Below are 20,954 nucleotides of genomic sequence, written 5' to 3' on the forward strand. Positions count from 1 at the left end.
TATATGAAAAGACATGTTAACAGAAAGAAAGACCAAAAAGAGAAGAAGGTGGGCAGCGGCTTCATGAACGGGCACGGGAATGTTTTGATGTGGCGTAGTAGTAGTTGTAGTAGTTGCTTTTCTTCTTTATGTCTTGATTGTGGGCGAGCGCTGGGGCCGAAGCCTAAACCCGCTTTGCGCCTCTTTGTCCCTTTGCTTCCCTTAAATTACGTATCACGTGTCTGCCAGTGTGATTTCCGCTTCATGTATATATATTTATTAATTGTTATTGCACGTTGTCTCTGTACGTACATAATAAATAATTTAGTTTTTTTTAAAATATATTATAAATAAAAATACAATATATATACCATTACATTATATTTAAAATAAATAAATAAGATAAAATTAGTTTAGAAATATTATGGAAACAAAAAAAAATGTGAGTTAAATTTTCATATTAGTATAGATAGATAGCATCAATTATGTAGATGAAAAGAAAATTTTGAGTAGGAGTGGTCGAAAATACATAAGAATATTTTTTATAAATTAGTGTCGCAGTGTAAATAACTGTTATTTATAAGTGAAATTATGATATTTATCTTTATATAGTATATATATATATATATTAATATTTTAATAGATTAAGCAATACAGTAATTTGATTAATACATCAATATAATAAAAAATTGTGAAATAAATTATAATAAAATTATATAAAATAAAATAAATACCCACACATCCGATAGTATTCAAATTTATAATGTGACATATATTTATTATATTTTAACCTCATCCATAGAGCTAAGACATCATATGTTGATTAGATCAGCATTTTCCTTTATGTTTTGGTGTCGCGTTTCTATTGAGATTTTGGATTCTTTCACCGTTTCTTGAGTCACGCCAGGTTCAGCGTATGCGCTTGTTTTCTGCTTATTAGTTTTTGTCGTCATGTGTGTGGACACGTGTAGCCATGTGAGATCAGTAGGGAATTGATTGAATCTTATTACATTCTTTATTGCTTTTAGAGTTAATTAAATTTAATCTCCTAAAAATATAAAATTACACTTTTTTTTTATTTTACTTTTTAAGAATTACATTTTTACTTTATATCTGACCCCTCGTTAGCGTTTGAACGTAAAATAATAATGCAAGCAAAAAAGAATTTACATAATTTTTCGATTATATCCCCCATTTAATGTTCTCATGTATATTTTTGTATTTATAAATAAATAAATGCAATATATATAAAAAGATCAAATCATTATGTTTTTCTCTTATAAGTATAAAATTATTACATGGGAACGTTAAATGAGGCATAAAAATTAGAAATATATGTAATATTTTTTTGCTAATGTTAGCATTTTTTTTCCAAATCCTAACGAAAGGAGGTCAAGCGAAAATAGTAAATTTTTTGAGAGGTAAGTTTTAAAATTTCTTTGTGCAAAAAATATAATTTCATATTTTTAAACGAGTTTTAATTGTAGTTAACCTTTATCTTTAATAGATAGACGTTACATATACAAAAATTATAAAATGTATCGATGAAGGATTATTTTATTGTATTCTTATTATAATAATATGTAGTTAATATTTTTTCTGAGTTTGAAAAAACTCTTTTTCTTTTAGTAAAAAATAAAAAAGATTAAGATCTATTTTCTTTAAAAAACTAATTTAATCCCAATGTTGAACTCGTATATATGTAAACAATATCTTCACTCCAATTAATTATTTCAATCATACTTTGAGAAAATAATATACAAATACAAGAGTGGTAATTTTTAAGAATTATTTAAGGGAAAAGTATTATTTTAGTCCGCTAAGTATATCTAATTTTAATTTTAATTCGATAACTATATTCATTTTTGTTTAGGTCCAGTAACTTACGAAATTGCTTATTTTTAGTCCTTTGGCAGATTTTCGAATAATTTTACCCCTATGAGTGCATATGGACTAAAACTGGTTTTCAAAAGTTGCATAGGGGTAAAATTATTCGAAAATCTGCCAAAGGACTAAAAGTAAGCAATTCCATAAGTTACTGGACCTAAAAAAAAATGGATATAGTTATCGAATTAAAATTAAAATTAGGCCTACTTAGCGGACTAAAATAATACTTTTTCCATTATTTAATGTCGAGTTGTTAAGTAGCACTACGAAAATAAATGGATTATTCTATACATTTTAAATAATACAATTAGAAAATCACAACAAATTAATACTATCAATTACAGTAGAAAAATCAATATGAAAATTTAAGTTTAAATCTTGGTTAATTAATATTTTTCATGATCTTAGTTCTGGCAGAAAATTCATTTTAATTCTTAGCTACAACCAGAACACATTGGCTGTGATTCTTAGCTACGAACTACAGCACTCATGATTTTAGTTGTGATTAATATTTGATTGCAGTTACTGAAACAAAGACGGAAATTATTATTAATCATAATTTTTTATTTTTAATCATAATAATTAATCGTGATAAAAATTCATATTTTCCATTTTATAATAAGTTGCACCTTCAAAACTCAAGTAAACATGCATATAGGAACTAAATTACCTCCCAATTCTTATTTTTCCAAAAAAGAAAAAAATTAAAAATTGATTTGAAAATCGAAAAATGGAAAAAAAAAAAGATGCAAGTATGGAATTATGTCATTAGCTTCTTTTCGGTAAAATTCTGTATCAGAATGATCAAATTTGAACCAATTGCATCTGTAATATGATTGTTGCAGTTTAAATAGACTGACTGTTACATAACGAGCATACTACATTTATTATGTAACTGATATGATTCGATCAAATCTGATCCGCGCCCGAATTTTTATAGGGACATTATAGGAATATAGTAGGTGAACATGAACAATGTGATGTAGCTATAATGAATCCCCAATCATAGCACTAGTATTTCAATATTCTTCTAATATTCCCCAAGACAACAAAGCCTTGTACTTTTTTAATCCAATTTACTTTGAATATAAATATGTACATTTAATCATTAAGCATCATTGTCCTATGGCCCATGACTTAGCATGTGGGATGATGAAAGTAAGGTTGTGGAAATCTTAAATATCATTGCTCTATCCAAATTTATATTATATATATCAGTGTAAAAGACACTTACATTCTTATTTAAATATTTTTTTAATAATAAATAAGAATTAATTATAAAAGAATAAAATTTTATTTAAAGAATATAGACTATTTAATAATCCTACAATCTCTAAACTACTTAGACAAGTATAAATATATTAAGTTAAAGAAAATAAATAAGCATGTAATATTTCTACGCAATTAATTTGTTAGAAGAGATTTTTAAATACTTTAAGGAAAAAATAATTTACTAGGACATAATAAAATTTAAATAATTAAGTAGTCTTTTTTAAAAATAAGCTAGAATTAGTTATAAAAGAATAAGATTCTATATGAAAAAAGACTATTTAAAATCCTAATACCTCTAAACTACTTAGATAAATATATATTAAATTAAAAAATAAATAGACAAATAATATTTCTAAGCGATTGATTTCTTGGAACAAACTTTTAAATACTTTATGACAATTTTAATTTACGAAGGCACAGTAAAATTTAAAATGAAATAGCATCTGAATAATATATAAAATTAAATACTAATCTAAACTTTAAATTTTAAGTTAGATTTGTCAATGTTATTAAATTTTAAAAAATTTAGTATGAGTAATTATTAACTAATTGATTTTATTTTAATATTAGTATTAGATAATTATTTATATAATGTACTTTCAAGTACTTTTATTTTTCTATAATATACTAGAGTTAAATAATACTAGTAAGTGCAATTTATGATTATATTAAATATATAAGATTGAGAATCTCTTTGGTGTTTATTCTTATTATGAAAAACATTTGTATCCTTACATAAATACTCTTTTTCATAATAAATAAGAAGTTGTTATATAAAGGTTAAATAATGTAGTTGGTCTCTTAAGTTTGTATTTACTATTACTCATTTCTTAATGTTTGTATTCCAAAATTTTAGTTTTTGTTTCAGATAAGTTTCTCACCATTTCTCGACAGAAAATGTGGCCAAAAAATAGTCATTTGATCGGCACTTGACTTAATTTGCAAGGGTTATTTTATTATTATGTATTTAATTTTATAAAAGAAAAAAGATATATTAGACACAGCCTAGATGTGCTTTGTGATGCGGGCTTGTTCTCCAGACGAGCACATTCTATAATCAACCAAAAGTAGATCAATTAATTTTCAGTAAAGGTAATTTTCATTAAGTTAAAAAAAAATGCACAATAATACAATACAACTTGCTTAATTTAAACGGTTTCCTCGACAGGCCAAGGAATTTGCCATAAGCGGTAAAGCGCACAAGTGCTAATAGCAGTAGGTAGTTTTACACTAAGAATCCTCTGCTGCACATCTCGAACCATCAGCCCCCACAGTGCGTGTATCTCTGAGTACTCCATCAAATAGCCTAATGTTGCACTCACGTCAGATATTGTACACGCACGAGGTCAAAAGAGCGCGGTAGGCCGTAGAAACATAGTGTTTGCCTCTCCATCTGCAAGCAGCCCATAAGACGTTTGTAGCCCAAGCTCGATTTGGCCAATCGAACTGAAGTGTGCGTCGAATCACCCTCAAACAGCCACGCGAATAAGTATAGTGAAAAAAAAGATGATCGTGGGTCTCATCAGCACTATCAAAACAAAGTAATCAGAAATTATTAAGATGACCAACCAAGGATTATCCATAGTAGAGAGTCTACCAAGGATCGCCAGCCATAACACAAAAGCATGTTAGGGGTTTTGAAGCGGTCCAACAATAGTGAAAACAAACCTATCTTGAGCCCTTCACCCCGTAGTGAACGAATCATCATAGTAACTGTTAGTTGTGTATCTCTTGACCGCCAAAGGATACGATCAGCCCCTCCATGGATGGGTGGAAGGGAATGCAAGAGCTGTAGGGAGTGAGTGTCAGTGATAGAGGGCCAACACTATTGCCCATCTAGAAGGAAAACCGCAACCTTGTCCGTCTCCTTAGTGTTTGTAAGTCGAGGGCCTTGCGGGAACTACTCGGTGAGTGGACCAAGATCATGTCAAGGATCGTGCCATAACGAAAAAATAGTTCCATCCCCTATGAAATAATGAACAAAAGGCCGGAGAAGTGGCCGTAAGCGAAGGAGTTTCTTCCAACCCCAAGAACCCCCTCGCTCAGGGGCCGTCTAGATAGTAACCTTTCTCAGGCGTGTATGATAGATCCAATCAACCCAAATAGAAGCTCGGTTGCCGCAAATAATCTGCCACAATTTGAGTCCCATAATTGCACTGTTAAGAGTAACAATATCTTGAATCCCTTGACCACCTTCATCAATAAGACGACATACACAATCCTATGCCACATTTGCATACTCTCGAGCAGATGATCCCTTTCATAAGAATATCCTCAATCATTTTTCTATCTCTGGAATGATGCCTTTGGGTAGAATAAAAGCGAATGCCCAATAGATACTAAAGGCAATAAGAATAGATTTAATAATCTGTACTCGTCCTGCATAAAGATAAAATCGTGCCCTCCCATCCTTTGGCCAAGTTTTCATTCATCTAAAAATATTTATAGTGTACTTGGAACATATTTGGAGAGATACAAAAAACCCACATTGTGAATTAAGGTGCAATCAAACCGAGAATTAGTTGCTCCTTTGCATGGCTTTATGATGCTGTTGTATGGCAGATGCATGGTGCCATCTACTATGGGTCATTTAACATCACAGATATCCATGTCATCAATAAATTAAGGATTCATCTTCTCCTCTTTTTCTTTTTCTTTTTTTTTTTTTTAAATTGGCACTGTTAACCCCTTGTTTTGAAACTATAATGAAGGTAGGGTATATGTGGGGAAATTATAGTAAGAATTTGGTTCGATCAAAATTGAATCAGTTATATGATGAAAAAACAGATGAATAGTAATTTATCCTCCTGTGATATTGAAAATGAGCATATTACCCTCAATACAAATATTATAATAATTTATTTTCCTATAAATTATTTCATTTTAAAAATTATATGGGGTAAATTGTTGTATTTTAAAAAATATAAGAAGATAAATCACTATTTAATTTTCTATAAGGGGATAATTTACTATTTTACGATATCATAAAAGGATTGCTTATATTTTTCTCGATAAAAACGGCCTTTTTGGAGCGTATTGCCGTATATTGAATGATGGTAACGATAGAGTGCAAAAAGCAATGGAGAGGAATTAGAGTGAATGATGGGCCTTCATCGCTGCACTAATTGGCCTCTCTTTGTTTTTCAAATTCCAAGCCCATATGATAATTGTTTTATAAGCGCCCTTGCTATTATTCTCTGCTTTTGTCGGTTTGAATGATTTTCATTTCAACTGATAATTGGGGTATAAAAATATATATTAATTAATTAAATAAAATATACTTAAATTATAAGAAAGTCATGAAAATTTATTGAAAAAATTAGAGAAGAAAAAGAAATGTGGATTTTTTTTTATAAAAAAAAATAGGGATATGAAAGTTGAGAACAGAGAAAATGGGAAGTCGATAAGGGAAAGAAAGAGAAAAATGGGGTTTAATAAAAAAAATTAATATAAATTTACAGACCAAATAATTGAAGATACTAAAAGGGTGTTTTTCAATTATATAAAGGTATAGATGCTTGTAAATGTATGTGGCCCATGACCAATTAATTTGGAAGGCCCAAACCCAATCCCCACTAGAAAGCCCTTATATCACCAAGGTCCAAGTTTTTACTCAGGCCCATGAATCGACCCAGCCCACTTATGAACCCGACCCGGTTAAGTAAAATTACAAAATGTCCTTACACTTATTACAAGACCTTCTAAACTCCTTGTATCTTGCTTAATCTTATAAATTCATATCTTCGAAACAAAAAGTGGCGATGCCGACTCTCTATGACCATAAGTTCGTAGGTTCGAATTCCACCAATGTGTTGATCTACATTAACAATGGCTATTAGTCTAATGTAATAATAGTATTGGTAAAAAGAAGGAAAGAAGAAAAGAAAAAACACCCACTCCATGCAATATCATGTCCACATAGTCGCCACCTCTTGTGAAATTCCACCGCCGGAAGCACCACCTTTACCACCAACCCAAATCTCTCACACCATACCCTACTTGGTTTATAACTTCTGTACTATCCTCTAGTCTAAAAGAATGAAGATTCAACTAATCATGGGTTTTTCAGCTTCCAGCAACAATCTCAGTCACAGAGTTAGCAACTCATTGGCAGAAAATTATATCTATTTAGGCGATTCCCCCACTGCCAACCCACATATGCATACACCCACCATGCAGGCTCCTACCCTCTGGCCATGTCCTCTTTCTGGTACATTAAGCAATGCTTTGCATAGGCAGAGAGCTAGGTAGTTCCCTACCCGTTTATGACAGAATTTTCAAACAGGTACAAGACTATAGGTGGAGAGTAAAGAAGTACAAGAATGGAGGCCAAGTACGAACAAGCATAAGAGCGGAGACCAATATCAAATGAGTACATGAGATGAAGTAGCTCAAGTCTATTCATGTTTTCAAGATTTCCAAACTCCTACTATCAATTAATGCTCTTTGAACCACATTTCTAGTGTGCTACAAGTAGTTTCTAAGATTAACTACGGCTTTGTTGCAATCTAGAGATTATGAGACATCTTCTCTCCCTAGGTCCATAACCTTCATGAGAGTGGATGGAAATGCCAAGCAGCCCATTTTTTTGTTACAGATGATAGTATTAGAATTCGCTTCATCAATCTTATATTCCTTACGCCCATCATATTCTTGACATCGTGTTTGCAAACTAAGAATGGATTATTTAAAAGCCATTAACGATGGAAAATGTGCTGGTTTAAGAGCAGTTAAAAACTTTGAGGAGATTCCATAGAGATACTGAGTTGAAGCTTTACGGGAAGAAGAATAGGGTAGTGAGGATTGTGATGAGGCTACACATTTGGAGAAAGATAACAGAGCTGATAATATATTTATAATTGAGATACATTTAAAACTGAAACAGTTGAATTAAAATAACTAAGAGTTTCCAAGTTTTGTCAGCTACTGAACATGAAATCTAGGTTCGAGCTGAGCTCGCAGAATTCCCGAACTTCACTCGAGCTCAGGAAGTTTAGAGAAAAACAATTTGGACACATATATTACTAGAGTCAGCTCATAAAGCTTGCAAGTGACTACATTGATATACAGCCATGGGTGGACTAAACCTTTCCTATTTGCCCTAAACAAGGAAAATGATTATCACGATCGATCAACAAATACTGATTGCAAGATCTTGGAATGTAAACAGAAACCAGCCCTTGGTACCTCAATTTCAGAGTCCTTTAGCACCAAATTTAGAAAGTTCTTGAAACAGTTCAGAGAATGTAGATATACACTATACACTAACATGCAGGAATCTCATTCCACTCAACTTATAAAATGGCTACTCATCAATAGAAGCCTTTTTAATATTTAAAAAGAAAAGGAAAAAAAATCAAGAATAACAATAAACAAGCAAGGAAAGAAAACTCCAAAATAGGTTGTCATGCGAACACGGTAAAGTGGGGACGAGGTGCTCTTAATTCAACTTCTGAGCTTGTCTTTTCATCTTTTTCTTCATCATCATATCCATTCATTCCTAAGATGGTCAAATAGGACACATCTATATCCAGCATTACTATATGTTCTTCCAAGTGAGAAGATTATACAGAAAAGGCAACATAAAGGCCAAATGAAAAGAAGAAGGTGAAAGCAACAGAGATTTACAAGGGGACACCCCAATCTTTAGGACCTAACATAAACCCATTGGGGTCGTGCGAGTGGGTGCATGTGTATGTACAAACAAATAGAGATTCATACATCTGATCAAGCAGAATCAAAGTAACAAAAGAACAGATTTAAAACATCACTTCTACAAAATTATACAGTTATACGAACTTACAATTTTGATTAAATCAATACCGTCTGGGAAAACATTCATCAAAATTATCCAGATTGTGAAAACCTCAAAAACAGAATCACTGTCAACGTGCCCATAAAACGACACCAGAAAACAACAAAGCATTACATGATTCTCTTATGGCTTTTTATTTTGGCCACTAAATTACAGAAAATAACTACACTAAAATCAACACAAAAACCTACGTCAAAATCTAAACACGTATCAGAAAGCAAAGCCCATATCTAACATCAAATGCTGAATGGAAAGCGCTAAATGACATAAAATTGGGTGCTTTTCCACGATGCATCAATATCTTAAACTCCTTGTCCTAACTTGATGTCTAAAACCTAATATTAATTCACACTACTAAGTAAGAGGTTAAGGGTGAATCAATGGACAAAACGGCTCATTGGGGTGCAGAGGAACAAGAGGGGCACCTGACTAGACCATTCTCATTGCATGAGGTACAACTCCTGAAGCCAGCTTTCTCGTTGTAGCATTTGTGGCTTCCGCTGCACTCTAGGCATAATATAAATCTGTGACCCCCACACGCCTCGCATGTACCGGGCTCCGCGGCCGGTAGCCCCTCCACGTACTTCTTCAGCTCGCCGCTCTCGTGGAGACGCCGCACTTCCTCCACCCCGCCGATGTACCTGCCACCGATGAAGACCCTGGGTAGGGCCAATTTGGACTTTTCCGACTGACCCAGGATCTTCTGCAGCTCGGCCATGAACCTCGAGTCCATTGAAAGATCCCGTTCGTCAATCGACACGCGGAAGCCGCGTAGGATGGATCGGACGGTCTTGCAGTCCTCGAAGGTGCGGCGAACGACCCGAAGGCTTGTGAAATACACCACTACAGTTTTCTCCGCACCTGGGATCCGAATATCGGGCTCGGTTCCTTCCCCGGGCGCGTCAATTAGTGGTAATGTAGGATGGGATAGAGTGCGGAGGATGGGCTTGACGCTGCGGCTCCGGTGGCAAATGGAAGGCTGTGTAGGGGAAAAAAGAGTACATTCGGCCCCGGCGGCGACGAACCCGTCACCGGAGACGAGGCTTTCGATATCCTTGAAGGAACTGCAGGCAAATTTGAGGGGCGGCGCGTTGTGGATCCGAGATTTTGATTTGGATCGTCTAAGCCACATGGGTCCCGAAAATTCAATCAAATTTCACAACCCTGGAAATTTCAATCCACCAAGATTTTGCAGCAACGCTGAAAATTTTCAGATAGATCGAGCTTTATGGATTTTTCAATTTTTTCTTAATTAAAATTAGTTATTTGAGAAATACTGGGGCAATGTAGATTTGTTGGGGGATGGGGAATGGAGGAAGAAGCTGGAAAAGCGGTGAGGGTTTGGGTTTGGCGGGTGGTGTAGGCAGAGCGTCAGCTTTTCTCCCCACTGTTTTTTCACTTTTTTTGAGTGCTTCGGTTTCACTCTTTATTTTTTTTTTTACTTTTTCTTTTTCTATTTCCCTTCACTTTAGATCAGACGGTAAAAGAGTGAGAAGGGCAATGCATCTTTTTGTAAATAAGTTGAGCTTTTATAATTTTTTTATCCCAACTGTTTTTTCATATATTTTAAAAATAGTACACTTCAGTCACTCATTAGGGTGGTTAGATAATTTCATAATATATTAATAGGACACTAATTTATTAAAATAATTACATTGATTTTCTATGAGATTTGGTATAATTATATTAAATCTCCTATTATATAAAAATTTATATCTAGTACCTGACCTTTTATTTTTGTTTAACAAACAAATCCCTCTATCAATTAAAATTCATGAAATTTACTGATATTAGGAAAACAGTTGAATGAAAATGTATAATTACCCCCAGACGATTTTTTACTGACCTATTACAGATAAAACAAATTTTTTTTCCATTTAACAAATATTCTCTAATCAGAACGGTTAGAAAAGATTTATCTGACTTGCAATAGATTAGTAGTTAGTCGATCGGGGTAATACGTACTTTTTTTTTTCTAATATCAATGAATTTGATAAGTTTTGACTGGCGGGATGGTCTGTTTGTTAGACATAAACAAGCATCAGAGGTACTAGACACAAATTTTCAAGCACAGGAGGCTTACGTGTTAATTATACCAAACCTCAGAGAAGAGCGGTACAATTATCTTGAATTATTTTACCCAACACTTCCACATTAACTATTACTTAACTTTTTAAATTTTGTTATTATTATTAGATTGTGTTTTTATTATTATTATTTTTTTATTGTGGAACTCAAGCTTGGTATATTTTTTTTTATTATTATTATTAGATTAAATCATGAGATTGAATCACCAAATTTTTATATAAATTTATAAGTGATAAAATAGATTTGTACAATGTATACTATATTATAAATATACTAAAATATACTAAGATATTTTAATTTATTATTATAAATATAAACTACTAATTAGTTTAGTAATAATATAATTAGTAAAATATATCAAAAAAATTCATTCTGAACAATTTAAAATTGTGAAAAAGTATCCATTATCTGGAATAATGCAATTGAAATACATAAAAATATTTTAATAGTTGAGATTATTTGTTTTTATTTTCTCCATGTCCAAAGTCAATAAAAAAATATCTAAATGTTTGTTCTATGTCTTTACAAGACATATAATTCAGTAAAAACTTTATGTTATATTAAAAGAGAACACCAAAATCAAACATATAAAAATATTAAAAAAAACACAAAACTCTCTATCTTTCCTCTCTATTTACCAAAAACAAAGAAAAACACCTGAAAATAGAAACCTAACAAAGCCTAATAAGTTACTCAAAAAAAATTCAAAAAATATAATAAATATTACGATTTATTTTGATATCTATAGTAATAGAAATTATAATTGATTACACCATTTATATTATTTAAGGGTGTATTTGGATTGATAGATTTGGATCCGAAAAAATGATTCAAATGACTTTATTTGAAAAGAATTTGAAATTCATCCATATTCATCGTAACATAGTTTAAAATTAAAACGGAAGAATTTGAAATCTTTTAAATTTAGAATTATCCAAACATATTCAAAGGATTTATTATCAAGGATTTGAGATCCATGATTTTACATTTTTCAATCCGAATACAACTTAAGGGAAGATTATATACACACAGTGCGTATATATTACTTAGAATAGAATATACAGCATAATTTATAGTCGACAAGCCAATTCACAATCTATTATCATGTCTATTCTTGTAATTTTACTTCATGTTCATATTTTATTTCGCTTTTAATTATAAGTTTATTTTTTACTATCATATACGTCTCTCTACTTTAACTCCGTATTCATTATTTACTCCACGCTTAATCTTATGTTCGTTTTGTTTCTTGAAATATGTACTCTATTTATTTGATTGGGTGCGCACAAGTACTACGTACCATAATGATCAATCATTTTTAAATTTTTAATAATGTATTGAACGACACAAATACATAATATTAATTATTAAAATTAATTTAGATGTATATGTTTAACCAACTATTTATGAAATAATAAAAAACAACCAACGCCAAGATATCTCGCTTAATTCTAACTAATTAGTTGTTTACTTTAATTTTGTACGGCCCGTATTTAAGGCCGTGGCCCGCTCTGTTAGTGATTAAATGGTAAGCATAAAATTAATTTAATCCCAAATTTTATTGATGCAAGCAAATAAGGTATATATTGGGATAATTTTATTTCATCGCACATTTAATCCATCATTAGTCTATACTAACCTAATTCCATCACTCGAAATAAACGAGCTCTAGATATAGAAAGCCTGTATTTGATTTGATAGATTGGCTAGTGTGATATTTTATGCGTGATGTCCCCTCAAATATTTACCCTTAGAAGTTCATGAGCAAAGAGGGGCACCTCCAGCCGAACATCCAAGCAGGCATAGCCCGTCCAGCCAATGAAGCCCTTTACCTCACAAAACTATAATATCTTTACTAATCTGGTAGGCCTAAGAAGAAAGCTCATTACAACATGTCTATACATCATACAGCAGGGAAACCTCGTCGTACGGGTGGTTGACATGTTGAGACATGTCATGGTAAAAAACCTTCAGATAACTCCAAAGAATTGACTATTTAGTCAGCAAGTAACTGCATCCCTTATACTCGGGTAGATTGGACAATGCTTTCTCAAACGGTCATATCTTCGTCTATATAAATTTAAATTTTACTATTCTTTTTTTATTACAAAGTTAACACACGCAACTATACAATGGTACTGAATTTTCCGCAATTAACTTTCAAATCTTGCTCTACGAACGCTTATAAATTAAGGCATAGTATAATTATTTTGGTAACACAAACTATCACACTCAAACTCTCATTCTCTCTTATTTTCTAGGCTATTTTGAATATATTTTTGGCTTCATCACTCAAAGTCTAACTATGTCGAAATCAACACACATAGATAAATTCGAACCTAGAACTTGAGTATGGTAATATTCAATCTTAAAGGCCACAATATTTAATGGCATTTTACACTCGAAATAACACAAAATTTATGTATTACCAAGGTTTATAAAGGGATAATTTAACTTTTCGTTCCTTATATTAATCACTAAATAATTTTTGGTACCTCGTATTCTGACTTCATCGATTTTGATCCCAAATTTTTTCAAGTGATCAAAGTTAGTCCTGATCGTTAGTTGATCGTCTAAACTATAACAGACGGACCTTTTTTGTTAATTAATGATCAAAACCAATTTTGATCATTTAAAAAAATATTGAAAAATAAAATTAATAAGATCAAAACATAAAATAAGAAAAGTGATTCAGTGACTAACTCACGGAATAAAAAATAAAATTATCCTTGAATATAAATGTCATAATACATATGTTACTCAATAATTGGAAAAGGACCAGTTTGGACTGCATCAGTCAGACTTGTTTAAAGCGAAATTCAAGAACTACGGACCCGCTTGTACAATAATTCATTTAGAATTGATTCCAAACACGTCCCATTGAAAATGAGCATTGACATTGAATGGGACATGGGGCGGAGGGTTCTATTGCTATTATTCAGACAGTTGGGCCTCCTCCTTTTGCTCCCGATTGTATCTATAATTTTGTAAAAGATAAAAAGTATTTGTATAATTAAATATAAATTTGATGATGTCGATGCAATTTATTTTAAAAATATTATTATTAATACTATGCGTTGTTGGTGCCCACACCTAATATTATTAAAGATATTTATTATATTTTCTATGTGAATTAAGTACTTTTTAAATGTATTTATTATATTATAATAAGTAAAATAAATATATATAATGTAAAATAAGATGATTTTAAAAAATAAATAGATGAGATATAGACTCTAAATAATGAGTGGGTGAGAAAAAACAAGAAAACATTAAATTACATAAAAGGAGAGAAAAGAAATAAGAACAGAAAAAATTATATTGACGTTATCTTTTTATATATATCATTTATTAAGTACTAATCGTCGTTGCACGTAGTACCCGTGAACATATAAAAAATTACTGTGGTGTAAAATGAAGAAAAAAAAGAAATTTGCGAAGGAATGAGAAAGATAAATGTTTGTAAAAAGAAAGAAATGTGAAGCAAGATGAGAGAAACATAGAGTAGTGGGCTGAGAGAAAAAAATATCGAAATTACTATTCTGACCAATAATTTTTTTAATGAAAAAAATAAATTAAAACGATAAATTTAAGTATTCAAAAGTTGGTATACTAATTTTTTTTTTTTTTATAATAGTATAGATAGATGAGGAAGTTAAAGTAACTACTTGATTATTACACAAAATTACCCTCTCTCCATTTTTTCTTATAAATAATATTCTATGAATGCAAATTTAACATTAATAGAAATTATTAAGAAATTATCGATTAAAATTAACTTTTTGCTTTATTCTTATTCTCTTTCACATAATTAATTGAATATCATAAAATTTTAAATTATACACACAGTTTTGGTGTATTTTTGGTGCCACAGTTTTCAGATTTAGCACATTTGATTTTATAGACTACGAAGAATAAGAAAATTGCACTTTTAATCCACATGATAGAGAGTGTTGCACATTTGATCCGACAGTTACAGGCTTAACACATTTGGTCCTACGGGATAAAAATTGTGGCATATTTGATCTCATAGCTAGGATAAGAATCGTAGCATTTTTGTTCCAAATGCTACAATTTTTTGCCTATAAGACCAAATGTGTTAAGTCCATAGGCTGAGAGACAAAAAATGCACCACCCTTTTATAGTGCGGCACAAAAAGTGTAACGTTCACCGAAAAGAAATTGTAGCAATTGAGACTAGAAATGCTACAATTTTTTATTTATCGACCCAAAAATGTTATAATTTTTTATTCTATCAGATCAAATATGCTAAGCATGTAAACTGTAGAATTAAAAGTGCAACACCCTCTATAGTATGGGACCAAAAATAAAATTTTCCCGTTTAATCATCTATAATCCAACCCCCCCCCCCCCCCTTCTCTCTAATATTTTTCAATTGTATTTTAAATTTTTCTTTGATTTTCTGTAAAAGATGAATAAAGGTTTGGTTATAATTTCAAAAAGTAGACTTTATTATATCCAAAATGATACTTTAGCTTAGGAGCAATAATTAGTGGGCCTCGTTAAATTCTTGGCCTTATAGCTTAGATAGCATTTGATTATATTATATATGTAAGGTGTGTACATATATATATATATATATATATTTAAATAAAAAAATATACTTTAAAGTATTTGAAATCTGAATTGTTTATTTTTTTAACTATTAAAAAACAATGGATATTATAATCAGGGTATAAGCGGGCAACTTAGTAAAAGTTTAACGCCATTAAGGATAAATAACATAGGGGAGACTGTGCATTATTTTGGAAAATATATGAGGATTTTTTTACCTATTTTGGAAAATATACACAATACAATAATATTCAATTACTATAATTTAAATTCACGATACTATAATGTTTAATTACTATAAATTTTAAATTGAAATCAGAGTTACCAATTTCAATATATTCAATTACTAGAAATCTTAAATCAAAATTAGATTTTTTTTAAAATAGAATTGATGAACTATTATTACAATCATCGATATCAAATATAATTATATAGCAAATACCAACAACGATAACAACCATATATTATTCATCAATATTGTATAATTATATCTAATTAATGGGTCTAATTAAACTCAGTCTCATCGACTAATCGAAATTAGAGCTACGAATCTCATATTACTATAAAGTTCAATTACTATGAATCTTAAATTGAACTATTGTCTTTATCATTTTGATGCCTTGAAATTTAAATGGATGAAATATATATTAATCAAAAATAAAATGGATGAAATATATATTTTGATCTCAATATGTTTTGATGAGATTTTGGGTCCAGAAGTACCATATCTCAGTGCAATTGGTGCATTGATGTATTTTGCTAATAATACCCGACCAGATATAGCCTTTTCAGTTAATCTACTAGTAAGATATAGTTCAACACCAACAAAGAGGCACTGGAATGGTGTTAAACACATTCTACGTTATTACGTGAAACAAGTGATATGGGACTATATTTTGAACAGCATGATGATGCCAAAACTACCAAATTAGTTGGTTATTCAGATGCGGGGTATTTATTTGATCCACATAAAGTTATATCTCAATCTGGATATGTATTTATGTACAGTGGAACTGCTATTTTATGGCGTTCAACCAAACAGACTTTGATGGCCACCTCATCAAATCATGCAGAATTAATTGCATTATACAAGGCTGGGTGTGAATGTGTATAACTTAGATCACTAATACATTATGTGCATGAATCATGTGGACTGGAATCAATTGAAAAGAGTCCCATAATAATATATGAAGATAATGCGGGGCATGCATAGCCCAAATCAAGGATGGTTATATTAAAGGCGACAGAACCAAGCACATATTACCAAAAATTTTCTCCACTCACGAGCTTCAAGTGGAAGGCAAAGTTGATGTTAAACAAATTTTATCAAGTCAGAACTTAGCAAATTTGTTTACGAAGGCATTACCAACAAAGGTGTTCAAACAACTCGTACGTAATATTGGCATGCGATACCTCAAAGATATCTGCTTCAATTAAAGGGGAGATTATGCAACTGTACTATTTTCCTTAGTTTTAGTTTTTATCCCATTTAGTTTTTCCAAGCAAGGTTTTTAACGAGGCAGGATGTATATGATAAAGAGGTATGCATTCAAGGGGGAGTATTATATATAATATCTATATATGAATGCATACACCTCTTGATATTTATTTTTAATATCCATTATGTTATACACCCTTAATATCCCCCATTATAATTTGTAATTATAATAGTTATGGTGTATTTTGTAACCACAATTTTGGTGATACATATATTGTTTTCTTTATATTATATTAGGAGTGATAGGCCAATAAACTTGGAATTTCACTAAGTTTATAACAATTATATATTTTTCTCTTTCATATGCTTAATAATAATATATTGTCTATAATTTTTTTTAAATAATTAGTGTTAAATTCAAAATTATAAAATTTAGTTGATGATTGTTGAATTTGAGTTATTGGTTTTGAAAAATTATTTACATTTTATTCCAAATTTTAAGTTAATCTATATCTAAGAAACGGTGTTGGATAGTAGTTTAAGATGTATTTCTTCAAATATGATTTATTTAAAAAATTAAATGAAATCAAATTTTTTAAAAGCTTATTTTATTTGTTTAATTTATTTATAAATGCATAAAACTTCAAACTTCTGTTTTTTTTATAGTAGTTTGATATACTTTTACATAATTAATCGTCATTTTTTCTAATTAATTAACCATTTAAACTATACCAAATAATACATACTACTGAAAGAAGATCTCTAAGTTAATTATCATATTTATTAAAATAAACATACGCTTAAGTAATTTTTTTCATATTAATGAGGATTAGAAACTAAAAATTACTTGAATAATGCAAAATATACCGTGTGATAATTTATGTGTACTTATCACGAGAATCTTATACTTTAAGTTCAACAAAAAATTAATAACATGTTTTTATGAAAAGTACTATATTTTATTTTTTAAAATAAAATACTAATTCTTTTATTAATATTCAGGCAATTCATTATGTCCTTTTGCAGATGATTTGGTTTAATAATTTAAATTCGTTAGTTTATTTTATAAGGAAATTGTTTTATTTGACTCTCAATACACTTTGAACAAATTTACATGAATATTGCAAAATAAAATAAAAGAAAAGGAATATGTATTATTTCTCAATTCTTGGTTCATTTGAATTTGAACTGGTGCCAAATAGATTATTCTGTATATATCTATTAATAACTTATAGATGATGTAATTAATTGCTATTTAGATAATACTTGTTATAATATTATTAGTAATAGTATAAATAAAACTATAATGTATAATACAAAAATTTAAAGGACCTATGCACCATTCATACTTTTTTCCAATGGCATAGGTAATAGGGAAAAAAAAATTAGTCCTTTAAGTTTGTTTGCGATTAATTTTAGTCCTTTAACTTTTATATTTATCAATTTAAAGTCATTAATTTGCAGAAATGTGTAAATATCGTCCTCCGACGTACAAAATTGGTAATTGTGGCCCCTGCACATGCTATTAATTTTGGGGATTTTAGTCTTGTGTGGCACAATTGTATGAACATTTGACATAGACATTTTTGGAGAGAAACATGTGAATTTTTTCGTCCAAACTCAATATCCAACTAAAAAGAAAAAGGGGGAAAACTATGCCAAACCTCATTTTTTCACTTCCGTCTCTTGCCTCCTGCTGTCTCCAACATGTCAGCCATGGAAGGATCACTTTTCTGCTGTTGTAGAAAGAGAGCAATGGTAAGGACTTCTTGAACTAATGACAACCCATGAAGAGGTTCCGTTCTTGCAAATATTACAAGGTAATTCTTTCAATTTTTTTGGTATATTTTTCTTTCTCGGTTTTCTTGCACATTTTTTTGAATTTTTTTTGCCATTTTTGTGTGCTTGGGTAGAGAGAAAAGTGTCGATTTTTTGCTTGGAAAGATCCACCAATGTGTGCACGGCAAAGATTGTGATCCCTAAATTGCTCGCAAATGTTCCCAATATGAAGCTAAAATTGAAGAATTGACGAAGGTGGAGGAGGACTATGCTAAAATCAAAAGGATTTATAGAAAATAGAAACTTGTTGCTATTTGTTTTGTTTTCATGAGCTGCATTGGGTAGGATAGATTAGTGATGTATTTGTAAAATGAAAATTAATTTGTTGTATTGATGTATCAGTGCTATAATTAATGATGTAATTTGTTAGCTTTGACTATGTAAAAATGTCCTTGCCTTTCAGCAAATTTCAAGCATAACTCCCTGAAAGAAAAAAAAAAATGATCTGCAGATTGCACAATTTGCTGGCCTTCTCCGATTGTCATTTCTCCAGACAACATTTCATTACTTATTGTTTGGTATTTGTTGAACTAAATTATGATCTAAACCTATATTGACTAGAAAATAAATTCACAAAATAAATTCACCAGCCTGCAGATCATACACCAATTAGACACCAACCAGAAATAAATGCACCAATAATTGCTTGCAAGAGCCAAAAGATGTGGCATATAGACATGTCCCAAAAGAGCCAAAACAGTTTTGTTCCTGCCATTGTTGGAGTCACTGTTTCATCTCCAACATACATCAGTAACAAGTTTTATAGAATAACAACACAATTCCTAGTTTACGTTTTCACTTGCAATTGAACATTTCCAGCTTTACTTCTGCCCTTTTTTCAACTAATTAACAACACTTGAAAGATTCAACAACTTAACAAATCTTTTTCCTCCTTTAACAATAGAAGGGGTTGATCCTGAACTCCCTTGTTCACCTATTTCAACCTCCACAAATGGAGCAGGCTCCTTAAGCTTCACTCCCTTTTGACACTGTTGGAATTGTGCAAACATGTCCCCTACAAGTGCATGTACATGTGCAGATGCAGCTTGCTTTAGAGTCTTTTTGTCCTTCAATTTTCTAAATAAAGGGGCTGCAGCTGGGACTTGTCCCTATATACACAACATATAAGCATTAGAAACAACATAGATAGCAAGGAAAACAAGAAAAACTAAGTTCTTACACTTGTTCTCTTGTGGATTACCACATCAAGTTCTTCAATGGATGCTTTACATTTTCTTCTAACCTGTCAAGAACAATTTTTCAGAATAACAGTTAAGTAAAGTTTTAGGATTTCAAGAACAAAACAGAATGAAATACTGCATATATACCTTCAGTTTCTGCGGTGCATCATTTGGAGGGAGTTGGCTACATGCATCGGGGATATGCTCATTTGACATAGTTTTGGTAGGACAACCCTAGCATTATGACGTTGGATACCACATTTGCCACACTTACTGTTGTTTGTTGCCTTTTGATTTTGGAGGCACCCTCCTTAATGATTGGACTAGTTTTTCTTCTCTTCCTTTTCAACATTGACTCATCAGCTTCAAGTCTCCTTGATTTGGGATTCCTTCCCACTCTCTTCACAGGCTTTGGTGGCATAGGTGGATTGAATGCACTATTCTCCCACTCTTCCCTTCCATTGATTGGTAATATGGCATGCTGATAGGCCTTCAAATATGTCTGCATCCTATAACATTGGTGTGTGTATTTTCTATGTCCTCTCCTTAATAGAAAATGACACTCATAGTATATCTGCAAGGTATCCCACTCAAATTCCATTTTCTACAACCACATGTCCTATTCTCAAGGTCAACACTATTTGTGTCCCATCAAAATAGGAGATTTGATAATGTTTATCATCAGACCTAATGAGTATGCAATCACCAAGTTTTGCAATATTCTTGTCAATAATCTTTGAATTTTAGGACACAATGTCCTTTTCCATTTTTTCAAAGCCTTGTCTTTGTTCACTTGCGGTCTTTTCATGAAATATTCCATTAACCATTCAAGTATTGACAGTATTGGTTTGTCCATTGCTTCTAGAATGTTACTATTCATG

The 20,954-nt window shown here is 31.1% G+C and overlaps 2 protein-coding genes across 2 annotated transcripts; both read right to left on the reverse strand.

The window, feature by feature from the left end:
* Positions 1-8,927: 8,927 nt before the first annotated feature.
* LOC105163942 (Glutaredoxin family protein) lies at positions 8,928-10,498 on the reverse strand. Its single transcript, XM_011082479.3, has one exon. The coding sequence runs from the start codon at positions 10,083-10,085 to the stop codon at positions 9,348-9,350; it is 738 nt and encodes a 245-aa protein (XP_011080781.1). The 5' UTR covers positions 10,086-10,498; the 3' UTR covers positions 8,928-9,347.
* A 9,060-nt stretch (positions 10,499-19,558) lies between these two features.
* LOC148787898 (uncharacterized) lies at positions 19,559-20,504 on the reverse strand. The gene is made up of 3 exons (XM_088882267.1): positions 20,221-20,504; positions 20,073-20,135; positions 19,559-20,001 (listed from the first exon to the last, which is right to left on the reverse strand). The coding sequence occupies exons 1-3, from the start codon at positions 20,287-20,289 to the stop codon at positions 19,735-19,737; spliced, it is 399 nt and encodes a 132-aa protein (XP_088738393.1). The 5' UTR covers positions 20,290-20,504; the 3' UTR covers positions 19,559-19,734.
* Between the last annotated feature and the right edge of the window lie 450 nt (positions 20,505-20,954).

Source organism: Sesamum indicum, linkage group LG6, assembly GCF_026168435.1.
Source record: "Sesamum indicum cultivar Baizhima isolate 11 linkage group LG6, ASM2616843v1, whole genome shotgun sequence".
NCBI lineage: Eukaryota > Viridiplantae > Streptophyta > Magnoliopsida > Lamiales > Pedaliaceae > Sesamum > Sesamum indicum.

What these genes read in the sequence shown, in the direction of transcription:
- LOC148787898 (XM_088882267.1), bottom strand. Translation starts at nt 20,289, where the DNA reads ATGTCAAATGAGCATATCCCCGATGCATGTAGCCAACTCCCTCCAAAT. An exon ending in ATGCACCGCAGAAACTGAAG is followed by an intron (nt 20,136 to 20,220) that starts GTATATATGCAG and finishes TGTTCTTGACAG; the next exon opens with GTTAGAAGAAAATGTAAAGC. An exon ending in TAATCCACAAGAGAACAAGT is followed by an intron (nt 20,002 to 20,072) that starts GTAAGAACTTAG and finishes TTGTGTATATAG; the next exon opens with GGACAAGTCCCAGCTGCAGC.
- LOC105163942 (XM_011082479.3), bottom strand. Translation starts at nt 10,085, where the DNA reads ATGTGGCTTAGACGATCCAAATCAAAATCTCGGATCCACAACGCGCCG.